General features: G+C 42.1%; 1 protein-coding gene across 1 annotated transcript in view; it reads left to right on the top strand.

Moving 5' to 3' along the window:
• The window catches only part of DRC11 (dynein regulatory complex subunit 11), a 100,101-nt gene extending 75,990 nt beyond the window's left edge, over window positions 1-24,111 (top strand). The window contains exons 13-19 of the mRNA XM_088523676.1: window positions 123-205; window positions 2,960-3,067; window positions 6,341-6,540; window positions 13,635-13,721; window positions 17,597-17,774; window positions 20,814-21,052; window positions 23,915-24,111. Coding sequence (XP_088379802.1) covers window positions 123-205; window positions 2,960-3,067; window positions 6,341-6,540; window positions 13,635-13,721; window positions 17,597-17,774; window positions 20,814-21,052; window positions 23,915-24,049 — 1,030 coding nt within the window. The 3' untranslated portion in view covers window positions 24,050-24,111. The remainder of the gene's footprint in view (window positions 1-122; window positions 206-2,959; window positions 3,068-6,340; window positions 6,541-13,634; window positions 13,722-17,596; window positions 17,775-20,813; window positions 21,053-23,914) is intronic.
• The last annotated feature ends 1,158 nt before the right edge of the window (window positions 24,112-25,269 follow it).

Below are 25,269 nucleotides of genomic sequence, written 5' to 3'. Positions count from 1 at the left end.
AATATATTTTAAGGTTGCAAAATATAAAGCAGTGAAGGTATAAATAACCAAGTTAGTTTTTTGTTGGAGGACTGACTTTCTACTCAGTTCCCTAGAGTTTCTGAGTTGTCTCTTGTCTATAGGACCATCGATTCTCTGTACAAAGAGCTAGCGGAACGAGGATTACTAATAAAAGCCAAGACAGTGAATCTCTGCGATTATGTTGGTAAAGTATGCGTTTAACATACCATGAAATGTTTAATATAACAAATCTGCAGCCAGTCGGTGTTCACTAACCCATACTTCCAGTCAAGAATGAGACAGAGTAATGGTACTTGCAGGACTCTCCATCTGAACTTCAAAAGCCATGTGCACAAGTAAATCTGGTAAGGGTGCTTGATGCCTTTCATTTCTCCTGTTGAAGCCAGGGGCTCTTTGCAGAACTGGGTGCTCAGCTCCAAGCACTTGTGTCTGGAAGTCATGAATGTTTTGCGATGTCACAAGTTGCTCCTAGACACGCAGCCAGGTCACCTTTTAAGCAGCACTGGCAGGCACTAGAAAGGCACATGTCTAAATCAGGGAGTTATACCCCATCCCAGAAAATGGAATAAACCATCTTTAGCATATGGTCTTTCAGCAGACAGGACTCCCCCCTTACCTCCAACTTCACTGCCAATGAACATCAGGCAGCACTTTGAGGCATGTCTGGTGCTCAGTCTGAATAAGATGCAGCCTCTTTCTCAGTTTTGTTGTCCTGCTCCTCAACTCCTCTTGCCATAGCATGCACACAGCAGAGCCATGCTTCACATGGAACAAATCTTGCAGACTCCACAGGGTTTTGACACCACGTTCAACAGCATTTGGTGATGTGAAGTAAAGTCACAGTAATCCACAGGACACCAAAAGGACCCCCCAGCCTCGACTGTTTCTTAGACCACTATTATTTGAACTTGCAGATGTCCAGAGCCTACACCAACACTGGCTATTGATACCATACGTAAGAGCCAGAAAAGCAGGAATTTTTCATGTCATCTTCAAATGCCATGTTTCTATAAACTCTTAAAAGCAAGATTTATTGGCTGTAGGGACTTCACCACTCTAGTGAAGGCTAAATCAGCTAGTATCCCATTCATTTTATGCTCATTAAAGAGCAGTAAAGTACAGTAATGGAAGCTTTTCATTATTACTTGATTCACCCAACCATTACCATCTGTTCTTCTCAAGGTTGCTTCTGACCAGACATTCCCAGCCACAGATACTTTGAAAAAAATCTTCATCCATGGATAATTAACAGCTGGGAACCATTTGAGAGCCTTGTAACACTAAATGTTGGATTATCTTTTCAAAAAGGACAAAGCTGTGAATATGTCCAACTTGGAAAGAGTCTTTGGACCCCCTTCCCTTGACCCTGAAGTTTGGGGTCTGGCTCCATCACAGCATAGCACAACACTGGAGCTGCTCCAAGGTCCATTAACAATATTCTCTTAGCAGAAGAAAATGCCCAGCACAAAAATGCAAAGAATAGCGATGCCCACGTGGTTGCCTACCCCTCACACCAGTGCCCCTTTGCCCACGTCCAAGCTGACCCATCCAGAGCGGATGGCCAGAAAGCAGCGCAGACTGTCAAAGGCAGCTCTTCCTCACACTGAACTCAGTCACACTTCTTGAGTTGCCAAAACAAGATAGAGAAGGTATTCAGAGCTTTGGATATGAACCCAGCTTTTTTTTTTTCCCCAAATTAATATCAAGCCAAAAGCCTCTCCTTTAAGATTCCAAGGACACAGAGCTTGCAGAAAAATAACTTCTCATCTGGTCCACTCTTACAAGGCTGAAGCCCAAGTAAGGTCACTAACTCACTCCATTCCCCGGGAAAGGACGAAGGGTGGAACTGCACCGAGGAAAGGTGCAGAAATGGCCCTCTGACAAACCGACATCACTAAAGTAATTTTCTTGGTGACCTTATCTAAATTAGTCAGTGAATATCCACTATGATTTATGTTCAGTTGCAATTAAATCCTTTGATGCCTTCTAATTAAATCTCTGAAGATTAATTCCTACCCAGTTCTTTTGATTTCTCCTTAAAGATAAAACCTGAAATGAATTTTATTCTCCAAATAGGAGGGGGTAGTTGCACCAGGCCTTGCCCATTCTTATGCCCCAAAATACAACTTGGTCTCAGCCATCACTACTTTACTCCTGTTACAGAGATTTCTGCTTTCAAGTTCACCAGCAATATTCACCACCATTATGTGCAATTTTTGCTACATTTGCCCTGCACAGATACTTCCTGTGAGCCTTCCTTACGGTTATTTCTTTTTTATCTCGTCTTGTAGAAAGACTTTGTCAGCACAGCAGTGTGATTATGGCTCTTTAACAAGCTCTGAGACAAGACTGGTTCACTCTGCTGGTCTGTGCATTTTAGTTTCCTTGGGTCTGGGGGAGAGGGGAAATGTTTAAACAGAAAAGGTGAACAGCAAAGTAAAAATCACCCAAATTAAATGAAACATCTAGCATGCAGTGAGAAGTTGATAGAGAATGCTGTCAGGGAGAAGGCTTTTTAAAATGTTTTCTCCTCTTTTGAAATACTTTTGAAAGAGCATGGTTCACTGGAATTCCAGACCTGCAAAATCCCAAATCTAGAAGTCTTTTGCCAGCAGTGTGATTTATGGTGCTAGTAATGATTCTTCTCCAAGAGTTATCTTTAAAAGGTTATTCAAGACTTAATGCTCTGCTTAATACCTTCCACAAGCAGGGCAAAGTCCACAGCATGCTTAAACTTTTCCTTTGCAGTTCACATTTCAGATTTCTTTTAGCCCACATTCAAAGCCAGCATTGCCCTGTTTGCTTCCCTGTCCCTTGACAGTACAGGCTTTGCCAGGAGTACATTAAATTTGGATTCTCTCATAGCTTTTCATTCTTTGCCTCACACACTTTGTCACAGTGCAGCATCACATTTAAGCCTCCTCCTTCCTCCCTGCAGGCGAGTACAGCTACCTGGGGACTGCGCTTCGTCAGGCAGATGTGGAGCCAATGCCCTCCCTCTCCGACGTCAGGCAGCTGATAGCACTGTATGGAATATTGCCATTAGGTAAGAGCACAGCAGAAATTACTAGCAGGCAGAATACAACAGCTTTGCTTCCCCTCAGTAACATGCATTTTTACTGGCTTTGGCAGCACTTGATTAATCGTAATCTAAAGCATTTTGCAGTATAATTGTTTTTCAATTAAGCACCCTAAGTGAGGACCATATCATTTTAATAGTGCATAAACGAGCTTGCACATGCTATTGTCAGGTAGTGCATTGCCATGCCATCCCTGCTTGCATGTTAGCAGTTTGTGAATGACAGCACATAAAGGAAATCACTTGGGAAAAATAATAGCTGAAACAAGCTCCACTGATCAAAATTAATCAAGTTAAGGGGAGGGCTAAGGTTGCAATTTACCTTTTACAGGCTGGCTAATGTTACTCAGTACTAAACAATGCAGTCATTTAAGGAATTAGTCTGGATAGATTTCCACATTTGAGAACACTTCTAAATGTCCTTGCAGTTTGCAATGCCAGACTTAACTGCTATCTAACACAGTCCTGCTGGACGATGTTCTTTGCTTACCATGTAAAACCTATCCTGTTTTTTTTTCCACCTGGGAATGACATGAAGCCAAAGTCAAGGGCTTCAGTGCTGATGCTTTGCTAGGCTACTTTTCCATTCACAATTGGACTTGAGGGAAGATTGTAACCAGGTAGATCCTTCCCCAGCCTGTGCCATTGCTCATCCTTTCTGTAAGGGGATATGAGTGATTTATTTGCCTCCCATTCAGGCAAATGGAGCAAAGAACCCAGAACCTGTTCTTCCCACCCCTTCACACACCTCCTGGAAAGGAAAGCGCCTGGGCTATCCTGCACAGCCACGCTCTGCAGCCCCCTTCCCACCAAAGGGGCCTCGCTGTGCCATGGAGCCCAGGCCTCTGCCTGCTCGCCAGGGCTGCACCTGGGCTTCATGCAGGGAGACTTCACTCAAAGGGCTCCTTCAGCCCCACCTGAAGAGGCAGCTTCACCACCCTCAGAGCAGCACTCCCAGGCAAGCAGAGGTGGAGTTTCCTCACACTCAAACTCTTCTCAGCTCATCTCAGGCAAGCCCCGAGGGGCTTGCTGCAAGTTTAAACACAGTCAAAGAGTTCAGCAGTTATCCCCATCTGCCCCGACCACAGTGTGGTATTTCATATATCAGATAAATCCTCTAAGGTTGTTTTAACACCATCTAATCTAGTGAAATCAAGCCCCAAGACACCCTCCAAGGCAGGAGGAAAGGGCCCATAAATTTTCTACCATTTATGAATTTGGCAAAAAACTAGGGAGAAGAGACCCCAGACTAGTTAAACAAACAGAGTATATTTGCAAAAGCAGTTTGAAAAATGCCTTTGAGTAAAAAAAATATTGCCTGAGCCAGAGAGTCACAGAAATAGTTTCACCTTTTGGGTGTGTGTTATGGATGACATTTTACCTAATTGATCTCAGAACTAGTTAATCATTATATAATTGTATACATGTAAAAGTTTTTCCTCAAAATACTCACCTGATGGCAGAGAAAGTTTCAGGCTAAAAGACACAGCAGAAATAAGCAGATGAAAGGAAAAATAATAGTAGAAGGTATACTTCATTTTTAACCACAAAGGAGTCTGCTGTTCCCCTCATAATAAATCTGCATGTAATAGTAATGGATTGGTATGAAATGACCAAATATTAATAAAGCCTGGGTGGCTGACAACTTCACTATATCCTGCACAGCACTGAAATAACAGCATTTGTCTTACTACACAGCCCCTTGCCATTTATCTGGAACATTAAACCATTAGGACACAGGCAGCTTGATTGGAATTGTTTTTCAATATCCTTGTTGCCCAACTGTCCTCCTTTGGCCCCCCACTCCACCCACACTTTTCTTTACCTGTAGAGCTATGAAGAGTGAGAGCTGCTTCTACCCTTTATGTGGGCAAGGAGCTTCCACAAGATAGGCCATAGATTCCCTCAGCAGGTGTTACCACTTGGGCTCCTTTACCCCACTGTGCCCCTTATCTGACAGGCACTGGTCTAAAACCAGCAGAAGCAGATATACACACAGCTCTTCCAAGCCGACTTTGAAACAACCACTGTGCCCAGAGATGTTTTAAGCATCAAGACAGTGATTTTCCTGGACCATTAGAAGATGTGGATCAAGCATTTGACCCTTGCCACTACTTCCATATCTGAGGTTTTCCTTTGCCAAGGCTTTACTGTAACATTGCTCTAAAATACCTGAGTCCGTGACAGAGCCACAGGGAAGACACATCTATCACCCTCTACCACCTAAATCTCTCAGGAGCCCTGTTTTCACAACTCAGGCTTTTCTACTAGCCTTTCCAAGACAGAGCAGGCAGATTTTCTTACAGCCCTCAAGGAATGTATGTGGAGCAGTCAGACAAATTTAGAAGTACTGAGCAGCCCTCCCTGCTGACAGAGCAAGTGAAGCACTGCAACCCTGGCATTGGCCAAGTGCAGAAAAGGATCCCCCTCCTTCCCCAGCACCGATGGGTCACAGCTGCACCACAGCATGCAGCTGCCATATAGTATTTGCTCCTCAGCAGGTGAGCTGAAACCACACTCAGCAGGTACAGCTAGGGCTGGGGGAGAGCTATCAGCACTGAAGGGTTTTGGAGAGCGAGGGGCAAGTGGTCAGAATTGCTCATGCTCACAGGACAATAAGAACAGTCTTGAGGGAAAAGCACCCAAAGAAAGCAAGGTGCAGACCTCCCTTGTTCCTCTGAAAAGGAGGAAGCTGGAAAGTGTCATTTTGGATGGCAGTAGCAAAGAATGCTGCTACTCTAGTAAACGGCATGAGCCACATACCCTTGTCCAACTGCAGAAAATGAGGACCTGCTCTGGTAAGGAATGCAGATCTTAAAGCCCAAGGTATGCCTCCATCTATACATCTGCATGGCAGCTGAGAGTTGGAAACCATAATTGTGCAACTGAAGGCGGTTGTCTCCTGTGTCAACACCAGGCTTGTCTCTATGCAGCGCCACATGCAACAGTGTCAAATTTACTCATCAAGGTGGGTTTTAAGCCAAGCAGAGTTAGAGCTAAAGTTTGCCTGTTTCAAATAAGTTTAGGAGGGTCAAGTTTTACTACCAACAGGGACATTAGTTCAAGTCATCTTCAGCCACAGCTGCAGCTGTGGGAGTGAACACCAGAGCACTTGTGCCACATAAAGCAGTGAGCTCACATTATGAAATATTTATCATGAGGGAAAGAGGAAGAATCATTCCACTACCTTTATAGCAGACTTAAAGGAAGGCAATAACAGTGCCATATGACTTTTTGCAGGCTCCCAAGCAGTCCACGAGAAGGCTCCTTTGGTGAAAGCCATGTTACTGGCCGGGCCTGCTGGTGTTGGAAAGAAAATGCTTGTCCATGCCATTTGCACAGAAACAGGAGCCAACCTCTTCAACTTATCAGCTTCCAACATTGCTGGGAAATACCCAGGTAGCAGCGGCCTGCAAATGATGCTGCACCTGGTGTACAAGGTACTGTGCTTCTCTGCAAGGTTGTTTCAGTGTTTTCTCTTTTTCTAGAGAAGAAATGGGGAACTATGCTGTACTTCATGAGCTCTGGTTTCTGCAGGTACACTCATCACCGTACAAGGACAAAGCTGCCCAAGGTCAGAAGTGCTAACCCAAGTTTGAGATTCTCTTCATTCTTTCAAATGTCTTTGAAACACCACTTGCTGGCAGCCAGCATGGGTGCCACTGAAGAGGACTTAACACTCCTTGGAATCATTTGTAGTAACAATATTTTTTTACGTTGTTTGGGCAAGTTTTGTGTTTCCTTATGTATGAAAAGCATCACAGAAAAAGCGTTCTGTTTTCGTATGCACATCAGTCAGGAATGCTTGTCATGCAGCATTTAATCAAATACTAGGCTCATGGTGGTCAGAAATTTCTTCCGAGACTGTGCTGTGAAGCAGCTCTCCTCTATGCTGGCCTGATTACCCCAAGTCTTCAGAAGAGAATCCTAGTTTAGGGTTACATTAACAAAAAATGTATGAAAAGTCTGGAAACAGAGACATATGAACTGTGAACAACATATACCAAATCCTCATCAGAGGAAAAAGACCCTGGCAGGATTTCTTCCACATTTTAAGTTCTCAGTGTTTCTGCTAAGAAAGGGAGCTTATGAACATTTCCAGAAGAAATACTCTTAAAGACAAGCAATGCATATACTCTAAAAAACCAACTGCAATGCTTTCCCAGTGCTAGAAGTGTAGAGAAAGCTGAATTCAAATTGGCTTTCCTCAGTAGTTATCAGATGCATTTTAAATGCAGTATTGTAATAGGTTGTGGCAGGTGTGTCTATTCCCAGAAGAGGTTTCAGTTAGAAGCAATTCAAGTACCACATTTGCTGGTCTGAACAGTCTGAACTGGAAAGGCTTTGATGCTGTAATCGTGTTTTGATGCTACAACATTAACATTGCATCTAGCACCCATCATAGGCCAGTGTCAGGCTGGTGTAATATTCCTCTCCATTCTGCTCATTTCATCCTTCTCTTTCTCTGCCCTCACCTGTAACAAAGCACAACATGTGGCCACAGGCATACACATCCCATCATGGAGTCCCTTGTAAAGCACAAGGTCTTCAGACAGCTTTGTTTTTTTAAACTCCTAAAGGTACTAGCTGAAGATATTAAGTTTTTTAAAAATATACATGTATTAAATCCTTACATTTTTTCCACATTACTGAAGTAAAATAATTTCTGAAGTATTTTCCAGTGCATACTGAAACATGATGGGCAGTGATCTGAACTTGCTTCTCAGTTGTTGCTTTTACATAGCAGTGATACTTTGGAGAACTTACATGGGTAACCAGCATGGAAGCTACTCACAGTCACATAGACTAAGGTTTGTCCAGAAAGATGCTTATCAACAGGTGACTGTTTCTACTGCACCAGCAGTATCACTGAAACAGCTAGAGAGCACCAACAGCCTAAGTCTCCCATCACACCAAGCAGTGCTGTCAATCTCCCTTACTTCCCTGCTGCTCTGTAGCATCTATTAGTTCTTAGCATCCTCAAGAAAAACATTTCTACCAATGGAATTGCGGTCTCTGCTCAAAGCCAGACACTGTTTCCAGCAAAAAGTTTCTTTTTCATCATTGTGAATAAGGAGTTTGGCATAAAAATAAATAATTCTAAGAGATTTATGTATAACATGAGCTATGAAAGTGATACCCCTATATTTATAGCTCTGAAACTACCATATGACACTAGGTACACCTTGTTAAATGCTTTACACAAGAGATTACTGAAAGATTCATCAGGTCACTATAACCAGACAGATTTGGTCTATTTTTACAACAAAAATCTGCATTTTTACAAACTGAAACTGACTCATCAAGCAAGCTTTCTGCTCCTCAAAACTATCTTGCATAGAATTAGTCAAGCAGAGTACAGATCTCGCTCTTACAGTTTTAAGAGAATGACAGGAAACACTGCAGTTATTTCTCATGTTGTATGATCAGCACAACCATTGTTAAATTTCATGAATATGACTAAAATTAACAAATAACTAAATATGAATTAACAGCACTGATGAAGGTGAAGTAACCTAGAACTTAAGTCTGCAAGCCACAGTTTCTGCAGCTGAATGAAACTCTACAGAACATAAAATGACCATTAGGAAACCTTCTGTCTGTAACAGCATTGTCTGCTGGCAGTGCTTTCATGGGAGGCACCCTAAAAAACAAGCAAATAGCATTGGAAAAAATGAATCTTTAATTTGTTTCAGATGCAAGAGCACATTTTTTTTCCCTCCCTGATTTCTGGGAGGAGATTTGCTAGGCATACCAGCCTTGATCCAAAGAGCCTTGTGTGTTACTCAAAGCAGGCACTTTAAATGTCATGCAGAGGAAATGACTTCTCTTACAGAACAGGAAAACACCAGCATTGCAATCTGCCTATTCAAAGGAAATGTAAGGAAGATTAATATTCAATAAAAAATATTGAAAGAAGCTATGAACACCAAGCCCAAGTGCTTGTGTTCTGCATAAAAGACACAGCAAAGGCAGGCAGCCAGGTCCGCTGTGTTTTAGAGTAAAAAGGGAGGATCTGTCTCTAATATAGAAGTGCTTCCCAGCAGTCCCCAAAACAAATCTCATCCTTCAAGTATGAACCAGAACATGCTGGAATATTTCAGCTAAACCACATTTTCCATGTATTGAGCCAGCTCCAACTCAATGGACCTCTCTGCCAGCTTGTGCCAACCAAGGGCATGGCCCTCCCTTGTGCTCATCCACACACCAATACTGCTGCAGCCATCCACAGCTCCTGCAAGTCCACAAAGAGGGGTCGTGGATGCAGGTCATTCAAAAGGCACAATTTCAAGGCAATAAAAATGACAAGTTTGGGACCTCCATTAGTACCATAAGGCAGCCATCAGGTTAATCACTAGCAGAGTGAAACAAGCTCTCTACAGTCCTTTACCAGGGCCACAGCAGCGCACAGACAGCACATTGTACAAAGCCACACGTGGGAAAAGGTTATTAGCACAACACTGACCAGGCTAAAAGGTTGGGAAAGAGGTGGCAGAGGGGAAATACGAGCACAGAAAAGCAGTGGATGGATCAGCAGCTCAGGGTGTGCAGTGCAGCCCTGTTTACTGAGCCAGGAGCCTTCGAGTGCAGCATTTCCAACACCACCGCTGTTCCAGCAACACATCATGAGGCTGCTTATGCTATTTCTCAAATCAGAGGGGAGAAAGGTCTCATACTAGGGAATTATGATAGAGTGCATTTAGTATTAAATGGAACACGCCTGGCATTTAAAGGCATCATAATTTTGAAGTCTGTCACCAATATTTCTTCCATCAAATCACACTGGTATTTGTAACCCCTGTTGTATTGTTCCTTCAGATAGGTCATTTCTCTGGCAGCCTAAAGAGCCAGGTACAGTTTACTCTGTCACTTTGACAGAAACCTCAATGTATTTAGTATTTCAGTGCCACAGAAAACTTCCATTACAATTGAAATTTGGGAACAGTATAATCAGTCTCTCTTCTAGTCATGTCAGAAAATCCTTTTCTCACAGTGCAGTACAAGCTGCTGGAAAGGAGAGCCTGCTAAAAGACCTGCAAAGTGATGAATATCACCATTGCTCAAACAGACAGTATTCTTTGAATGACAGTAGCTTTACATTGTGCTGCTCTGATGTCAAATAGAACACATTCTGTTGGAAAAATATTAAAGTTATTTTCTCTCCAGCAAACCAGAATAGTCTGGCATTATCCCTGTAGCAGAGCAATATTTGCTGGTGAGGCTCCCACTGTTAAGGTCCAGTCACCAGTTTCAGCTCATTGCTGCTTTTGCTGCCTTGGAACATCTCAGTGAATATGAACTACAGAGGACTGAGCAGCTTCCAGTGACCAATTGAGCTGCAAGAAATCTTAGTTCTGATCCTTTTAAGAAAATTTCATCTTAACCTTCAAGCTTGGAAAAGTAATGTGCATATCCACTGCAAGAAATCAGGTTTATGTATTTTGCAGCATACTTAACTGTTCAGCTGTGGCATTCAGGTTTGAAACATTTAACCCTAGCTGGAGCAAGCCCATGCATATGGCTTTGTCTTTGATGAATGTCAATAAACAGAAAAAAGCTTTTCTATTAAGATTTTGTCCTAACAGAAAATAAGATGTCAATGTCCAGAAGAGATTTCTAGCAAAAGCAGCTGCTAACTTGGTACAGTATTAGAAGGGTTAAGGAGCCATCTGCTGGCAACTCTAACAAATTGTTGAATGCAGCAAAGCTAATAAAATTTCAATTACAAATTAATTATGTACAGTGCATTTAATTATCCATGGATTCAAACTGTCCGTGGATAATTCAAATGAAGCACTTTCACAGGGATATACAGTCTACTACATATCTGCCAACAATTTAAATTAGATGCCAGTGGATTCTGGGTGTCTGAGCTGTCTTTCCAAAAAAGACAACCCAAACACAGCATGCTGGATCCACTTATATGAGTGTATCATACTGCCAGACAAGCATACAGGCCAGTTTATGTGTTCAGATCATATGCTGCCTGAAAACACAAAGCACAGCAAAGTATTTAAGAGTGTGAAGTTCATTAGCAGGGAAATAAGGGTTAGGGGCAGAATACAGGTGTGAGGAAAGCGAGCATCCTTAAGAGCTGAAACAAAGCTATACCCCAGTTGAAGACTTAAGGGTCCACTGCTAGCAAGCATCTCCAGGCCAGGACTGCCCTTGTTCCCCAGTGCCACATTGCCATGTTCTGCCAGACACAGGCACAGAGAAGGTGCTGCAGACCAGCTACATGAGTCCCTAGGCTTCATCCAACCTAATTACCTCAAAAAGCCAAGAATACCAGAAGCATATTCTTCTCTGTAGAACTCAGAGCACCTCTCTGCATTAACATTAGCAGTCAGCATAGGCATTAACATGGCCCATGTCAGCATCTGAGAAGCTAACAGGAGTGACAACAAAAGCAAAAGACCCCACAGAAACAGCAGAGCCTGGTCAGAGTCTAAACTGTCAGGGGTGCTCTGCATATCCATACAGTCTATAAGCAAGCTTCAGTAGCCAGACTGCCACTAACCCAATATTCAAAGACAGACAGATCCTCCATTTCAAGGGCAAGAGTTCCCTACTGGCCCATCCCTTTCCTTATGTCCTTTTCCAAGGAGGACACAGGATTGAAAATCAGTTGCCTTATACTTCAGAAGGCAGACAGCACCATTAGACACCTCAAAAAGCACCAGCTGAGAATCCCTTCACTACATGTGCTGAGTTCCATATACCAGAGGAGAGGCAATGCATGAAATGCAAATACAGCTCTTTAAGCAGCTGTAGGTTTCTTCCACCAGCCTAAAACACTACAACCTACAATTTCCTTTGCAAGTTTTAATTATACAATACTGATTATCCCACATCTTTGCTACATGATCACTGCTCCATTCCCCTCCTTCACCTGTCTCTAAGCCTATCAGCCACAAGCTGATTGAATTCACCTGCAAGTGCAACTGCAGAAATGACTTGCATTTTGTGCAGGTGACTGAGCACTTGGATAACAGGATGCTGAGCAGAGAAACCCTGAGTCTCAGGCTGCTGCCCTGCTCAGTTCTGTGAAAAGCAGAGCTTTCCTAAATGTAACTGAGAGTACACGCAAAATATACCTACAAAAACCCTAAATAGAAAGCATCTGGCCTTAAAATATTATTGCTGTGTGATTTTGGTCTCATTTCATTCCAGCTTTTTTATCCACTCCACTGCTGGACTGATGTTCTCTTCACTAAACATGCAACTAAACATAGCTACCTTTTTGTCTATATATCTATTTTGGCAGCATTTTCATTCCATCTTTCATGACATTCTATGCATTTTCTTAATCCTCCTTATTAATGGTAAGCTTCCAAGTTCCTGCCTTCCAAAGGAAAAAAAGTATTTCCCTCAACAAAACAGTTCTGGACTTGGAGATACTACTTGACATACAGGAGAAATGACCAGTTACCAGAAAGTATCACATGCCAGAGATGGCAGTGCTTCCACTTCATCTCATCAGCACAGAAGAGAAAGCAAGTTGAACCACCCCCTTCTACTGTTCCTTTCTTATCTTCAGTCCATTTCTAATGGAGAAACACAAATTTTCAGTGCTTTGAAAATGCTTCCACATAAACCTAAACTGCAGGGCTTGCAAGAGATGGTCATTACTCTTAATCCTTGTACTGGCTGCCAGTCAGACCTCAAGTTTTTCATGTAAACCACCTATCAATACTGTGAGCTTCCTTCCTGAAAGCAGCACCTTCAACCAGCGGAACAGGGGTAAAGAGCCTAGAAGAACTGTCACTCCAACCATCACTTCAGCTGCTGAGCAAAGTAGCACAGCTATGAGGGCAGCTGGAAAGTGATGAAAATTTGGCAGCAAAATGTCTAAACTAGTGGCGTTTCTATAGCAATCAGGAGAGTGCACGATGTGCAAAAGCCTGTAGCATTGCTGCCATCCTGCTGTGAACCCGAGGAATAGTGTCTCGCCTTCGGAGCAAGAGAGCCCCTTTGTACAGACTCCCCCCTTCAAACTGAGCAGGGTCTACTTGAATTCTTGAGCTAATTCAAGATTAAGAGCAAGCTTGCACTATTTTGTTAACCAGAACATTGAGCATAAACCTGTTCTGTTTCAGGATTTGTACTGTAATTGCTCATGCAATAGCCCTGCTTTGCACATTTGTTTTGACCTCAAAGCTGGAATGGGCTCCTTATGAACACCCAGTCCAGAATTGTCTGTCTTTTGCTGTGGGACTCTAAGACCAGACTTCCTTTGGCAGAATTACAACCAAATTTGCATTGGGAATTGATAGAAATATGGAAATCAAAATAATCCAATTTGGGTTTGCTTCCTAGTGTTAGATTCCTAAATAGAAGTGGTTTGATGTGCCTAAGTCTGCTGAGCACAGCCAGTGCTATCCATGAATGCTGAGCATTTCTGGAAAAAAAAAAGCCCAGCTAATTTTAACTGCTGAAATATAGATTCAAAAGCTTCATTATAGGCATCCAGGTATGAAATCGTAGCCATTTTAATCAACCTTCCTTTATTGTCTCCCCCATTTTCTCCAAGGTGGCTAAACAGCTGCAGCCTTCAGTGGTATGGATTGGAGATGCAGAAAAAACATTTTATAAAAAAGTGCCAAAGGCTGAAAAAGAGGTGAGTTGCTCTTTTATTCTTGTGCAGATGATTTCTCATGCTGCATTAGAACTGACACAAAGAAGCAGGTGTATTTCTTAGTTTAGCACATACCAGTATGACCAGACCTGCCAAAGCTTGCTTGATAATAGCTTGTCTCACTAACTTTTGACAGTCTTGTGACCTCTTGGGGCTCTTAAGAAGTCACATTTCTTACACACTTACCTTGCTTTATTTAAAAATAGTCCAGTCACTGCTCATCAGTGCACCGAGAAGTAGGAGAGAATAATGGAAAATTTCAAAATAGGAGTCAAGAAACCAAAAGTTAAGGTGAGCTTAAATAGTTCAGCTCTATTAATTTGAGAAATTGGATGGAGCCAATCTGAACAATAAAGTAACAAAGATAAATTTATACTGAGAAAACAAAGCGTTTAATAAAAAGTTATGTTTACAAATTATTTTCTTTAGCTACCCAGGAGTCCTCTTGATATTTCTTCATTCCCTTTGGGTCATTTGGATATTGCCCACCAGAAAGAATTAAAACACCACCCAGCAGGCACAGCACAGCTACACCACTGCAGAGAGCACCTCACTTGAAACCCTGATTAGGTTCATGCTGAGAAAATACCTAATCTAAATTCTTTAGAGCTCCAGGTGAAAAATAAACCTTTGCCATTAAGACAGGGAGACCCTTATGCCTGGTGGGGGTTTTGGGCTTTTTTGGAGGTAGGTGAAACAGCCATCATCTTGGCTTAGGCTGTCATTTCTTGGAGGGTTGAGGTGGGTGTGCAGTGGTTGATGCCCTCTAGCGGTGCCAACACCACAAGCAAGAGGTTTTCCTGGACCCTAACCCTGACTGCAGCTACCACCAGGGAGAAAAAATAGGAGCTGGAGCCAAAAATAGCCTGGGGTAATTGTGGTCTTTGTCCATTTGCTTTGACAGACACTGGCAAAGCATAATTCAGCCTCATCCTCAAAACCCATAAGAAACCTGTGCCCCTGCTATTGCATCCCTAGACTCACACACAGCACCAAGCTCAGAATCATTTGTGCCACATAGCACAACTTAGTGTTCAGAGCCATATAACATGAAATGAGAAGGGCAGCAATTATAAATGCAGCCTAGGGACCCTTCATTAGGAGCACTCCAAGAAGGTAAATGCAGCCCTTGGGAGAAGCCCAAGGAAATGGAAGTCACCTCACTCATCCCAGGATGACATTTCTGGCACCACCACTGAGGATCAAATATAAAGTCTTGAAAAGCCCACTAAAAAAACCTCTCTCCAATTCTTCCCCTAAAGGACACCAAGCAGTCAAATATTAAATCTGTTATGGTAATCCAGTTGCTAAGCACGCTGTGCAAGCAGTTCAGCCACTCACATTTTTAAACAAATATAGGTCACCTTCACAATTCACCCCATTTTTTCCTGCTGCTCAGATCCACATGACTGCTGAAATCCTAGCTTGCCTCTTCAACAGCCCCTCTTGCTGCTGACATTTCTTTCAAAGTGGAGGGTGATATTATTAGCTTTCAGGACATATCCCTGAAATGTGGGCACTATGGACACACATTTTCAAAAGCATAACAGGAGCTGCTGACACACAAATGCCAGTCTGGCTTAGTAGGCTTAACAAGGGAGCAGAGCATTTAGCCCCTCTGGTACTGAGAGGGTCATTTAAAATTCAGAAATAGGATTCCTACAAGCTGAGCAATGAGCAGTTCTTGTAACCAAACATAGGATCAGTGGAAATCCATGGACATCATTTGTCACCAGAAAAATGGATGCTCCAAACACAGGGGATAAATTAGGACTTGTTTTGAAATAGGAATCAGTTTAAAAAATTCAGCATCTCCTGCTAGAGTAAATTTTCGCAGAATACACATGCTGCAGGTGCCTCACCTGGAGTAACTCTTATCCTTTATCAATTTTTTAATTTATTTTTAAGAGGCACAACTGCTTCCCCAGAAGCCTAACATAATCTAGCAGTAATTCTCTCCTTTCTAGCAAAGCTTGATCTACAAGGCATCTTGGTAAATATTTGTGCTTCCTTCTAATACACAGAGGTGGGAAGCTCAACAGCTCTGAGCAGCAAGGTGTATATAAATCATGAGAAGCAGCTCAGCACAAAAAGCTTCAAAACAAAATTAAACACATTGTCATTGCTGTGACTAAGGCCCCCAACAGAGCAAAGGTGGCAGAGCTACTCACTATTCCAAAGGCCTGTTTGCAATAACAGCTTGTTTAACATGGTCTGCTCATATAATGTAAGTCAAGCTCATTACCAAAAAACTACTTAGAGGCAAAGCTTGAATAAGAACTTGGGAGCTTGCAATTTGAACACTTCCAGACAGCAAAGTAACCCATACTGTCTAGGGGTAGACAGTCAACCTCCTTCCTGGACAAGGGAAAAGCCAATATTTCTCCTCTCCCCCAGGGTAAGCCTGTGCATACAGAGCACAGTATACAGGGATCTCACTCTCCTAGGAGCAACAGGTACACAAGAGCAAGGAGGACCTGAAAAACAACAGCTGGCAGTGGCCCACAGTCACAAGAACATTTCATCCAAGAGCAAGCATGAGTGGGATGTTTGGTCCTGGCAAGCAACATGCCCATGTTCTGAAGAGGGAACTTGGCCCTGATGCCCAAGACATACTGAACTCTGTACTGTCATAGTTAGGCAATCGGCCATCTTTAAGATGCTCAGTATAACCTTGAAAATGGAAAGAATAAGAAGCCAGACATACTGTAAATAAGACAAAATTAACTAGAAAATAGCTGGGCAACTTTCTACCCCAGGACACTAAGGATTTTTGATTTCCCAGGTGATCCTTCTTGGTAGCTTTCCCTGCAAAGAACAGAGCTTTTTTCCTCCTTTCTGTCAATTGGCTGCTTCCACATACAAGAAGCAAAAACTGGATCACAGAAACAGGACATGCAATGTAGATTCACATTACCCTGCAATGGAGAAGGCTTGCAGAACATAGTCTCTTTTGGAGCATTAAGAAAGGCCTGTTTTGACTTTCAAGCTAAAGTTTCTCAGGCATCTGCCTCCTATACAGAAAAAACCCCAAGGTGACCTAGAGTAAGGTGCTCAAGCAAGCCTGGGTCACCTGGATGTTTAGTCTCAATCATTTCTGAAAAGAGGTTTTCAAGTCATTAGACTCTTATGAATACCATACCCTGTCCTAGCCCTATTATTCAGTTATAACTTAATAGAAGCTTAGCACCACAGCAATCTGATTAACCCTCTCCAACCACTATGCACTTAAGCATTATCAAGCATAGCCTTCCAATGACAGGTTTTGCTTGATATTTGTGTTCTGTAAATGGTATCTACAATAAAGGGAAATGGTAAATTATTGGAAAGAACCAAATCCTGAGTTCAAAGAGCTTGCGTTCTCAGATTAGAGCCTCAGCAAGGTGAAGCCACAGCAGAAATCAGTGAGCATAGCTTCATATTTAATATAGTTACAAATTAGGTCATAAACTCCCAAGAGCTGTGAGAACCACAACAATTACCAGCAATTTGGCTGATACTGCTTGAACCTCTGTACCTGATGTATTTCTCAAGTTCAAAACCAGGAATTCTTTGGGTCATGACTTCCTGTCATTCAACATTGGAACCAGCATGTAAAATACACACACTAGCTCTCAAACCTGCAAGCATATAGCAGAAATCAAGAGCTACCCTGACTTTCAGAAGACAGCAGCCTTCCATTACCTAGGTTGAACATCTAGTCTGCTTACTAGACAAATATACATCTGAAAGAGCACAAAAACCTATTGCAGATGGTATCCACCAGGAATTGCTCATGTCTAAAGTTACTTCACCTCATTAGCTCTAAACTGTTAGCATTGATGATCCTTTCCTCTTTGTATTTACATGCTCTCAAGATTGATCCAAAACGACTGAAAAGAATTCTGCCCACATTCCTCAAGCTTTTGAAAGCAGAGGACAGAGTGTTGCTAGTGGGAACCAGCAGACGCCCTTTTGATGCTGACCTCAGACCTTTCTGCAAAGTCTACCAAAAAATCATTCTGATTCCTAGGCCTGACTATGCTTCAAGATTTGGCAAGTACTTCAAGTCACCCTCCCTGATCATTACTAGTACTTAGGATCCAAGCTTATTATGTGATTATCCTCAGAACTGATCAACTCCATTCATGCCCCAACTACATCTCAGTTCTTTAAAGTTTAGTTCATACTGAGGATCCCCCAAAGATCAAATAAAAGTGGAAGTAGAGAGGAAGTAGAAAGTTGCTGTTCTGCAGCAACTAACATGCCTTGTGCTCAGTGTACACTAAATTAGGCCCAACTATTTTTCACCATATAACCAAGATCTGATTTTAGTGCACATTTTCTATTTTAAACTACCTTTTTTTAAACAGAGAATCTCAATTCCCATTATGCATACCCAATTTCAAAGTCCTAAACATCACATTTCAGGGCTTTGCCATAAGGTGAACCATGTCTGGGAGACTGAGTTTTGTCATTATCAAATTCTGTGTTTGTACTTATGGATAGTAAAAAAAACAGAGGCATCCAATATTTTGCTTGCCTAGCAAAGGCAAGCTAGTGATACAGTGATACAGGCCCTTGCAACATCTGACAAATTTACTGAGTGACAGATATTGTCTGACAGGCAAATCATGCCAGGAGAATCATGTTTTTTATTGGACTAACTTAAATGGCTGGAAAAAAGACAAACATTGACATGCAAGTTTGCCAAAATTTGAATCAGCTTGAAGTCTGCAATAGCTATATACTAAGAAAATACTCCAAATTAAGCTTAACATGAATGAAATGCTAGGAAAAAAAACATAAGAGTGTGGCCAAGTCCTTCTGACTTGCCTCACAGAAGGCCTTATATTCCCAAAAGTATAAGACTTTCCCCAATATCATTTGATTAATACTTCTCTGGGCACTAGGGGGTCAGGGTGCAATTACTTTCACAAGCAAAAAGGTGATTTAGGTCCAGTCTAAAGATACATAGAAAAAGAGATTTTAAACTATTCTCAGTGGCACTAAACAGCTCCTGTCAGGACTCTAAACAGTGCAGTAATTCTTCCAGCATGAATAGCCCTGTCCATCACTGCATCAAGGAAAGACTCCCTTTATGCCACCAATCTCAGTGGATGTGTCAGAAAACAGTTTTCAATACTTTCAATTCAGGGATCTCACTACACAAGTGTACCTTGAGCAAAGCAGACATTATTGCTGTATATATTCACCTCAGCACAACAGCATGCAACTGTGAAGTCCAGTTTGGTACTGCCTTTCCAGGAGGCAGCTGAGGTATTGAGATGATGCATGTTCAGGCAAGCTCAAGACAGGTTTTGACTGCCTAACACACTGTAAATCTCTCCCACATCCAAAAATTTTCCTAGTGTAGATGGGAAATGGTCTCTGAGCAAGCTAACATGTGTTTCATGTTATGTTACAGCTCTGATAAATTGCTAACAGATAAGAGACATGAGTAGGACCTAGAGAAAGGAGGTAATAGCAATTGAGTTGAGCTATGTTCACTCCTGGGGATTGAACAACCACATTCGGGGACTCCTACCACTAATTCGGTTGAAAAAGAGCCAAAGAGACTTGAATTAGTAAACCTCAGACTGCCCTCAAAAGTTAACTCTTGATATTTTAAAGCAGATTAAAACTTGTAACTTTGGTTCTTTGACATTGTCATTCTAGACAGCAAGTGTCTGGCTTGTTCTTTGGCTCAGATTCCCCTGAAACAAGATGAAAACACTGTTTCAATACAGGCCACTCATCTGCTCCTAACAACTCTCAGGGCCTGACACTCAGTTTCACAACTGAAGAAACTGCTTTGACAGAAAAGCTGTGAAAAACATTTACAATCGCAGTGCTCAAGCTTTGTCTGTTCACTGCAGCCCTCTGTTTTGCTACACACCAGTATGTTCCATTCAGTGCAGTGTGGGAACAGCAAACAGGGAAGATCACCGATTCAGGAAATCCACTGTCTTATACTTTCCCCCTGCTATTAATTAGTCAACAAGGCAGTATTTTCTCTTATGCATGACCCTTCTGCACCAGAAGCTGCAGCACATGTGCTGCTATGCAGAAATGTTCACTGCTGTGGGCATCCATTTCTCTGAGTCTGCAATTCAGCCAAGTCACAAATCAAGTGGAAGACCCCAATCTGAGTGAAAAATGTAGTACAGAATTGTCAGTAGTTATGGGTACAAGTCCCATACATGCATTACCATCAAAGGAAAGCTAAAGCAGACTTTTCTGTTTCATGCTTCTACATCTAGCAACATTAACTCCTATTCCAAACTTTTCTATACTACATATGAGTGTTCAGACATAAGAACTTGGACCTTTTTTAACCTCTTTATTCAGTAGCTCTTCCTCCTTTACCCAAGTATTGTGTTTTTCATGTGGGACACTAAAGGAAAGCACTGCAATATGTCATAACAATTTTAATAAGCTTTTCTGAGGCAGGACCTTTATAGATGATAAAACAAAATTATTATTTCTATTTACTTCAGGGAGCAAAGTCCCAGGTACTTCCCAAACATTAAAAATCCTTTCAAATAAGAGTTTTGCACCTAAAAAGAGAATCATCATTTAATTAACAAGCAAAGCATCAATTGGACATCTACACCTGTCATTTGTAATATGTGCCTATATACCTGGAAGCCTTTTGCTTCTAAGCCAGAAATCACATCCCCTTCAGCTCAGGAGTAACATGTAGTTGAGGTCACCAAAATAAAAATAGGCTGTTGATACTTAGCTCTACACATCCATATGGGAAAAAATTGGACAAGTTATTTCTCCATGCATTCTCTTCAGCAAATTTAAGTATTCTCTTCCACTTTTATACACATCTACTTCACATTACGCATCCGTAATGACTTTCCAAAAATACTCGTAGGCAGCAATGGATCACTAATAGTTTAAGAACAGATGTGCCTAAAGGCTGCAAGTCTGTAGATGAAAAACAGCAAGTTAGAGATTTGAACCTTGGCTTTGCTCACTAATACTCCCTATTACCCACTTTTCAATAACAAGATGTTACATTTCTCCTGCTTTCCTTAATGCTTGTCTTTGGTGTTCCCTCCTTTCCTGGGTCTTGCTGAACAGTCTTATGGAAACATATCATCCTGCAGAATGGAGGAGTCATCACCAAAACACTGAACATAAGCTGCCTAGCCAAGTTATCCGATGGCTTCACCCAGGGACACATCTTCCAGGCTGTGCAAACCGTCCTGAGCGAACGACGCATGCTGCAGATGACCAAGAAGCCACTGAGGGCTGTTGAGTTCATGACTCCTCTGGCCAGACAGGACCCCGTGTACAAAGAGGAAGAAGAAACATTTAAGGTGATGTTGACATGTGCCAGCTGGCTGCCTTTCCTTGTCTCCCACCTTGCTCTTGCCCAGACGCATGTGACATCAATCCCAGCTGGCCTGGAGCACAGAGGCCTCCATGCACACAGGTAGATGATGGGCATACCATTGGGAGACTGCTGCCACATTTGCCAAACTGCCTACATTGGCTCAGAAAGGCAGAAAACACTCCTGGAAGGTGTTTCAGATAGTTCTAAAAATAATCTTCCATGGTACAGCTTTTGGGTTTGGGACTAAAACTGTTTGGACTCAAACCTTCCCCCCACTACAGGGCCATAAAATCCTTAGAGCAAAACCTGCTGCACCGTATACACTTCAAATGTGCATGGATCATTCTGCAAGCAGCTACTTTTCACATGTAGCTCAGTAGTATAATTATTCTTTCTTTCCATGGAGGATGATTATTTTTATGCAGTAGTTAATTCTGCTTTCACTGTATTGCTTTTGGCTTTGCAAGCAATGGGAAAGTTGATCAGGCTTAGGTACAGGTCCACAATTTATTTGCTGTAGCAATTTCAGGATAGCTTAGGGACAGCTGAACTAGGCTTGAACTGGCTTGTTTGAATAGAGCCAGCACAGCTTGTCAACATTGACACTGCAAAAAGCCCACGGTGCTCAACTCGGGCTCTTCAAGGCTACCAGACACTAGTGCAACCAGCACCCTGAACAGGAGGGCAGCCTTGCTATGCACTAGGGAGAGCCAAAACTGGCCTACACAAGGACCTAAAATGGGGTAGGGTTTTTGCACTGAAACGAAGACCCTGAAAAAGCTTCCCCCTCTACCGCCACCATCCCCCTGAAACTTCTACACAAAAGCAGGCAAGTTCTCCTGGCTCAAAGGTTTCCTTTTTATTGAGCTCTCTGAACACCCCCTGGCTTTGAGCCCCCACTATGCTCTGGACAGTAAACAGGATGCAGCTTCTTGCAACTTTGTCCAAGTCATCTTCCACCACTAACCTAATGATAGCACATACATTTCTCCCAGCCCTGCTGAACACTCTCCAGTTGCCATTTAGAGCCATTTGGCTCACTCAGCACAGGCAGCATTTGTGATATTTGGCAAATTATTTTCCCTCACGCTTCCTATCTAAACCACTATCTTCCCTCAGGGAATGGCTAATAATTCCACATTGCAACAAGACAAAACTCATATCATTCCCAGCTATAAGCAGTAATTCATTTGTACTCTGAAACATGAGAGCTAGTATTTGGTGTGAGTTTAACTTGCAAATATTATTCTGCTCTTCACGAATGTGCCTTTTTACAGCACCAAGTATGCAGACAGCACTTCATTCTGAACAGCGCTAAAATGATACTGTCCTCACTGTCCCACAGCAATTATTAGCATGCATTAATTACAGCCCTTAAAGTATTCCCTTTTATCCATTTTAGACTTGTTTCCCTTAAATGTCATGGAAATTAGCTGCAGCACCTGTATTACAGAACATGGGAAGACTCTGAAAACGGCCTTTTGCATTAATTAACTCCAGTCTCCATCTCTCCTCATATGGAAGCCCCTCTCCTTACGCCTCTAATCATTGCCATTGGACCTTTTCTGTTGCTTTGCTTATTCCTTTCTGAAGTTGCCAGAACTAAAAGCAGGATTTGAATTGAAGAGTAACAGTAGGATGAGTGTCTGTTTCACTGGAAACATGAATCTCTCCATTTGACATTTTTATTCTGCTAGGGTTCCAAAATGACTATAAATAATGCAGAATTTGTGATAATATGGTTTCTTCCATTCAATTTAGTCAAATTTCTGCCCCAATTATAGTCCTACTTTTTCAAATTTCTAAATTATCACACCAGTGTGATTGATAAAAATCCTTAAATAGAAATAATGGCCCCAGAGGGGCAAAGGGTGCTCCAGCAAGTGCTAGTTGTGACTGGTACAAAATGCTTGAAAGACAAGAGGCAGCTGTACCAAGGAGCTGCGGAGGGCATTTCTCCAGGAAGGGAAGATTTTTTTTAATTCGGGGCCAGTCACTTACTGCCATATTGACACCCACAGTTGAGGTGCAGGTGGTTTAGTGAGTGACAATCTTGTGGTCAGAGGGTGTCTAAGAGGAAAGATATTCCCTTCTGAGAGGCAGCACATGGATGAACACAGCAAAGAGGGAGAGAAAAGGTATTTTATCAAAAATGTCAGCACCCACTGGCATTGCAATATCTAGTGTAGGCAGGACACTGTCAATAGAGATTTCTTTACATACCCATGAGGGAAGACTAGTTCTTACACATTAATAATTTTAAACACTACCCTCTCCATTTCACATTATTTTAACTTGATCTAGAATGCCTTGCTGACATTACAGCCCAGAAGCTTGGCAAGCTTGCTGAGCAGCTATACCAAAATCATTTACAAGTCATAGCGCTGTGAACAGGCATCTGAAAGCAATAAACAGGTTTTTAAGAAATAAAACAAACCCCAAACATTAAGTTCTCTCACCAAAATAAAAAACGTCTGGATTGATTTGCTGAACTAGGACAGACTTTGTCTAGTGCCAGATTTCAGACCAGAGGGAGCTTTGACAAGAGCTGTATACCTCAGAAATAAGGTCCATTGCAGAAGTTTTAACATTTCAATAACTATAGCAACACACAGGGTCTAAGCTAACATTCATGTTAATGAGACGCACTTCAAGCAAGCAACTGCTGCACTTCATTACAATAATGTTCTCAGGAGAGCTCAGGATTTCACTTCTGCTCCTCCACGAGCCAGCCAGGATTTTAAGACTTTCATAAGGAATGCTCCATTGCACCAAGTTCCTCAAGTGTTCTGTCATGATTTTCTTTAGCACTATTAAAACATAGCCCTGCTTTTCAATCCTCCAGGCTTGGTATTCCAAGACTCCGCTGGGTAAAGCACGAATCGAAGCACTGGCAGAGAAGGAAGAAGCAGAAAAAGGAAGAGGCAAAGGAAAGGCAAAAGGGAAAAAGAAAGAAGGAAGCAAAGAAAAAAAGAAATAACTTCCTTGAGAGCTTTTCATCTGGCCATACCAGTCACAGCTCCACTTCACTCAAGGGGAGATGGCACCAGAGGAGCCACTTCAGAGGAATGCACTCCAAATTGTAGTTCATCCAGGAAAAGTGTTCATTTCTTACTGTGCTTTTAAAAAGCTACAAGGTAGGATGAGACACCTATGTGGCATGTAACTCAGAAGATGAAGAGTTAACCACCACTGATCTGCTGCAGCATTATGCATTCTGAGATTTTTTTTTTTTTAGGGGGCAGAAGGACTCATTACTCAGGACTGTAACGTCATCAACTTTTAGGCTATAGCCATTTATTTCAGCTAGTAACTCTCCTTAAAAATCGATGTCATAGTAATGCCTTTCATTACTTTAATATCCTATATGCTTTATAAAACTAACTACTTTATGTATCTAAGTCTAATGCATTACAATCCTCAATAAAACAATTAGAACTATAAAGACTTTAATTAGGATGGATTTTAAGGCACTTGATGTACTCTACTACAAGCTGAATATTTACATAGCCACATGAGGACCAAGCACCATTTTGCCTTTTGACACATCACACATTTGTGGATGCAGATGCTAGGAGAAAACATTAAAAAGCAGAAGAGCAAGCAGCAACACAGCCAGGCAGTTTATTTTTGTGGATGTCCAGAGAAACTGTTTTGCAGTACTCAGCTCACAACAGCATTTAGTACTTTTAATAGCATTTGAGTTTCAAATTGGTTAACTTTGTGTGCAAAGCAGCAAGATATAAAGCATGGTTGAAAGTGCTGCAAAGCATGAAGGCATCCTCAGCGACACTGCTGGCACCAGCACCATCCTTATGCCAGTGCACAGCCTTACTCACCAGGTTTCTCCTACACTAAAGACCAGAGCCACAAATACCCATTTTCATCTCCGATTGCAACATACCTACAACAACTAGACAATGAGGAACTCACAATGTCTCCTTAAGCAAACACCATCCCACAGGAACACAAGGGTCTCTACCAGGCTGGAAGATGCAACACAGGCTGGACTGGACTACTCAGGGGTCTGCTCATTTTCAGCCCGTACCATAGAACAGGCCAGGAGGGTTTTGGTAAGGGCAGACCCAGGAGGACACATCACACCTGCACTGCATATGCTCTACCAGATGCAACTGATTTTTAGCATAATCCTGGGGCACAGCAGGGCTGCTGCTCCCTCCTGATTATTCAGGGTCTTCA

This window comes from Tinamus guttatus, unplaced genomic scaffold, assembly GCF_059628265.1.
Source record: "Tinamus guttatus ecotype Peru unplaced genomic scaffold, ASM5962826v1 Tinamus_guttatus_pri_ptg000197l, whole genome shotgun sequence".
Lineage (NCBI taxonomy): Eukaryota > Metazoa > Chordata > Aves > Tinamiformes > Tinamidae > Tinamus > Tinamus guttatus.
This window is presented reverse-complemented; position numbering and strand designations above follow the sequence as displayed.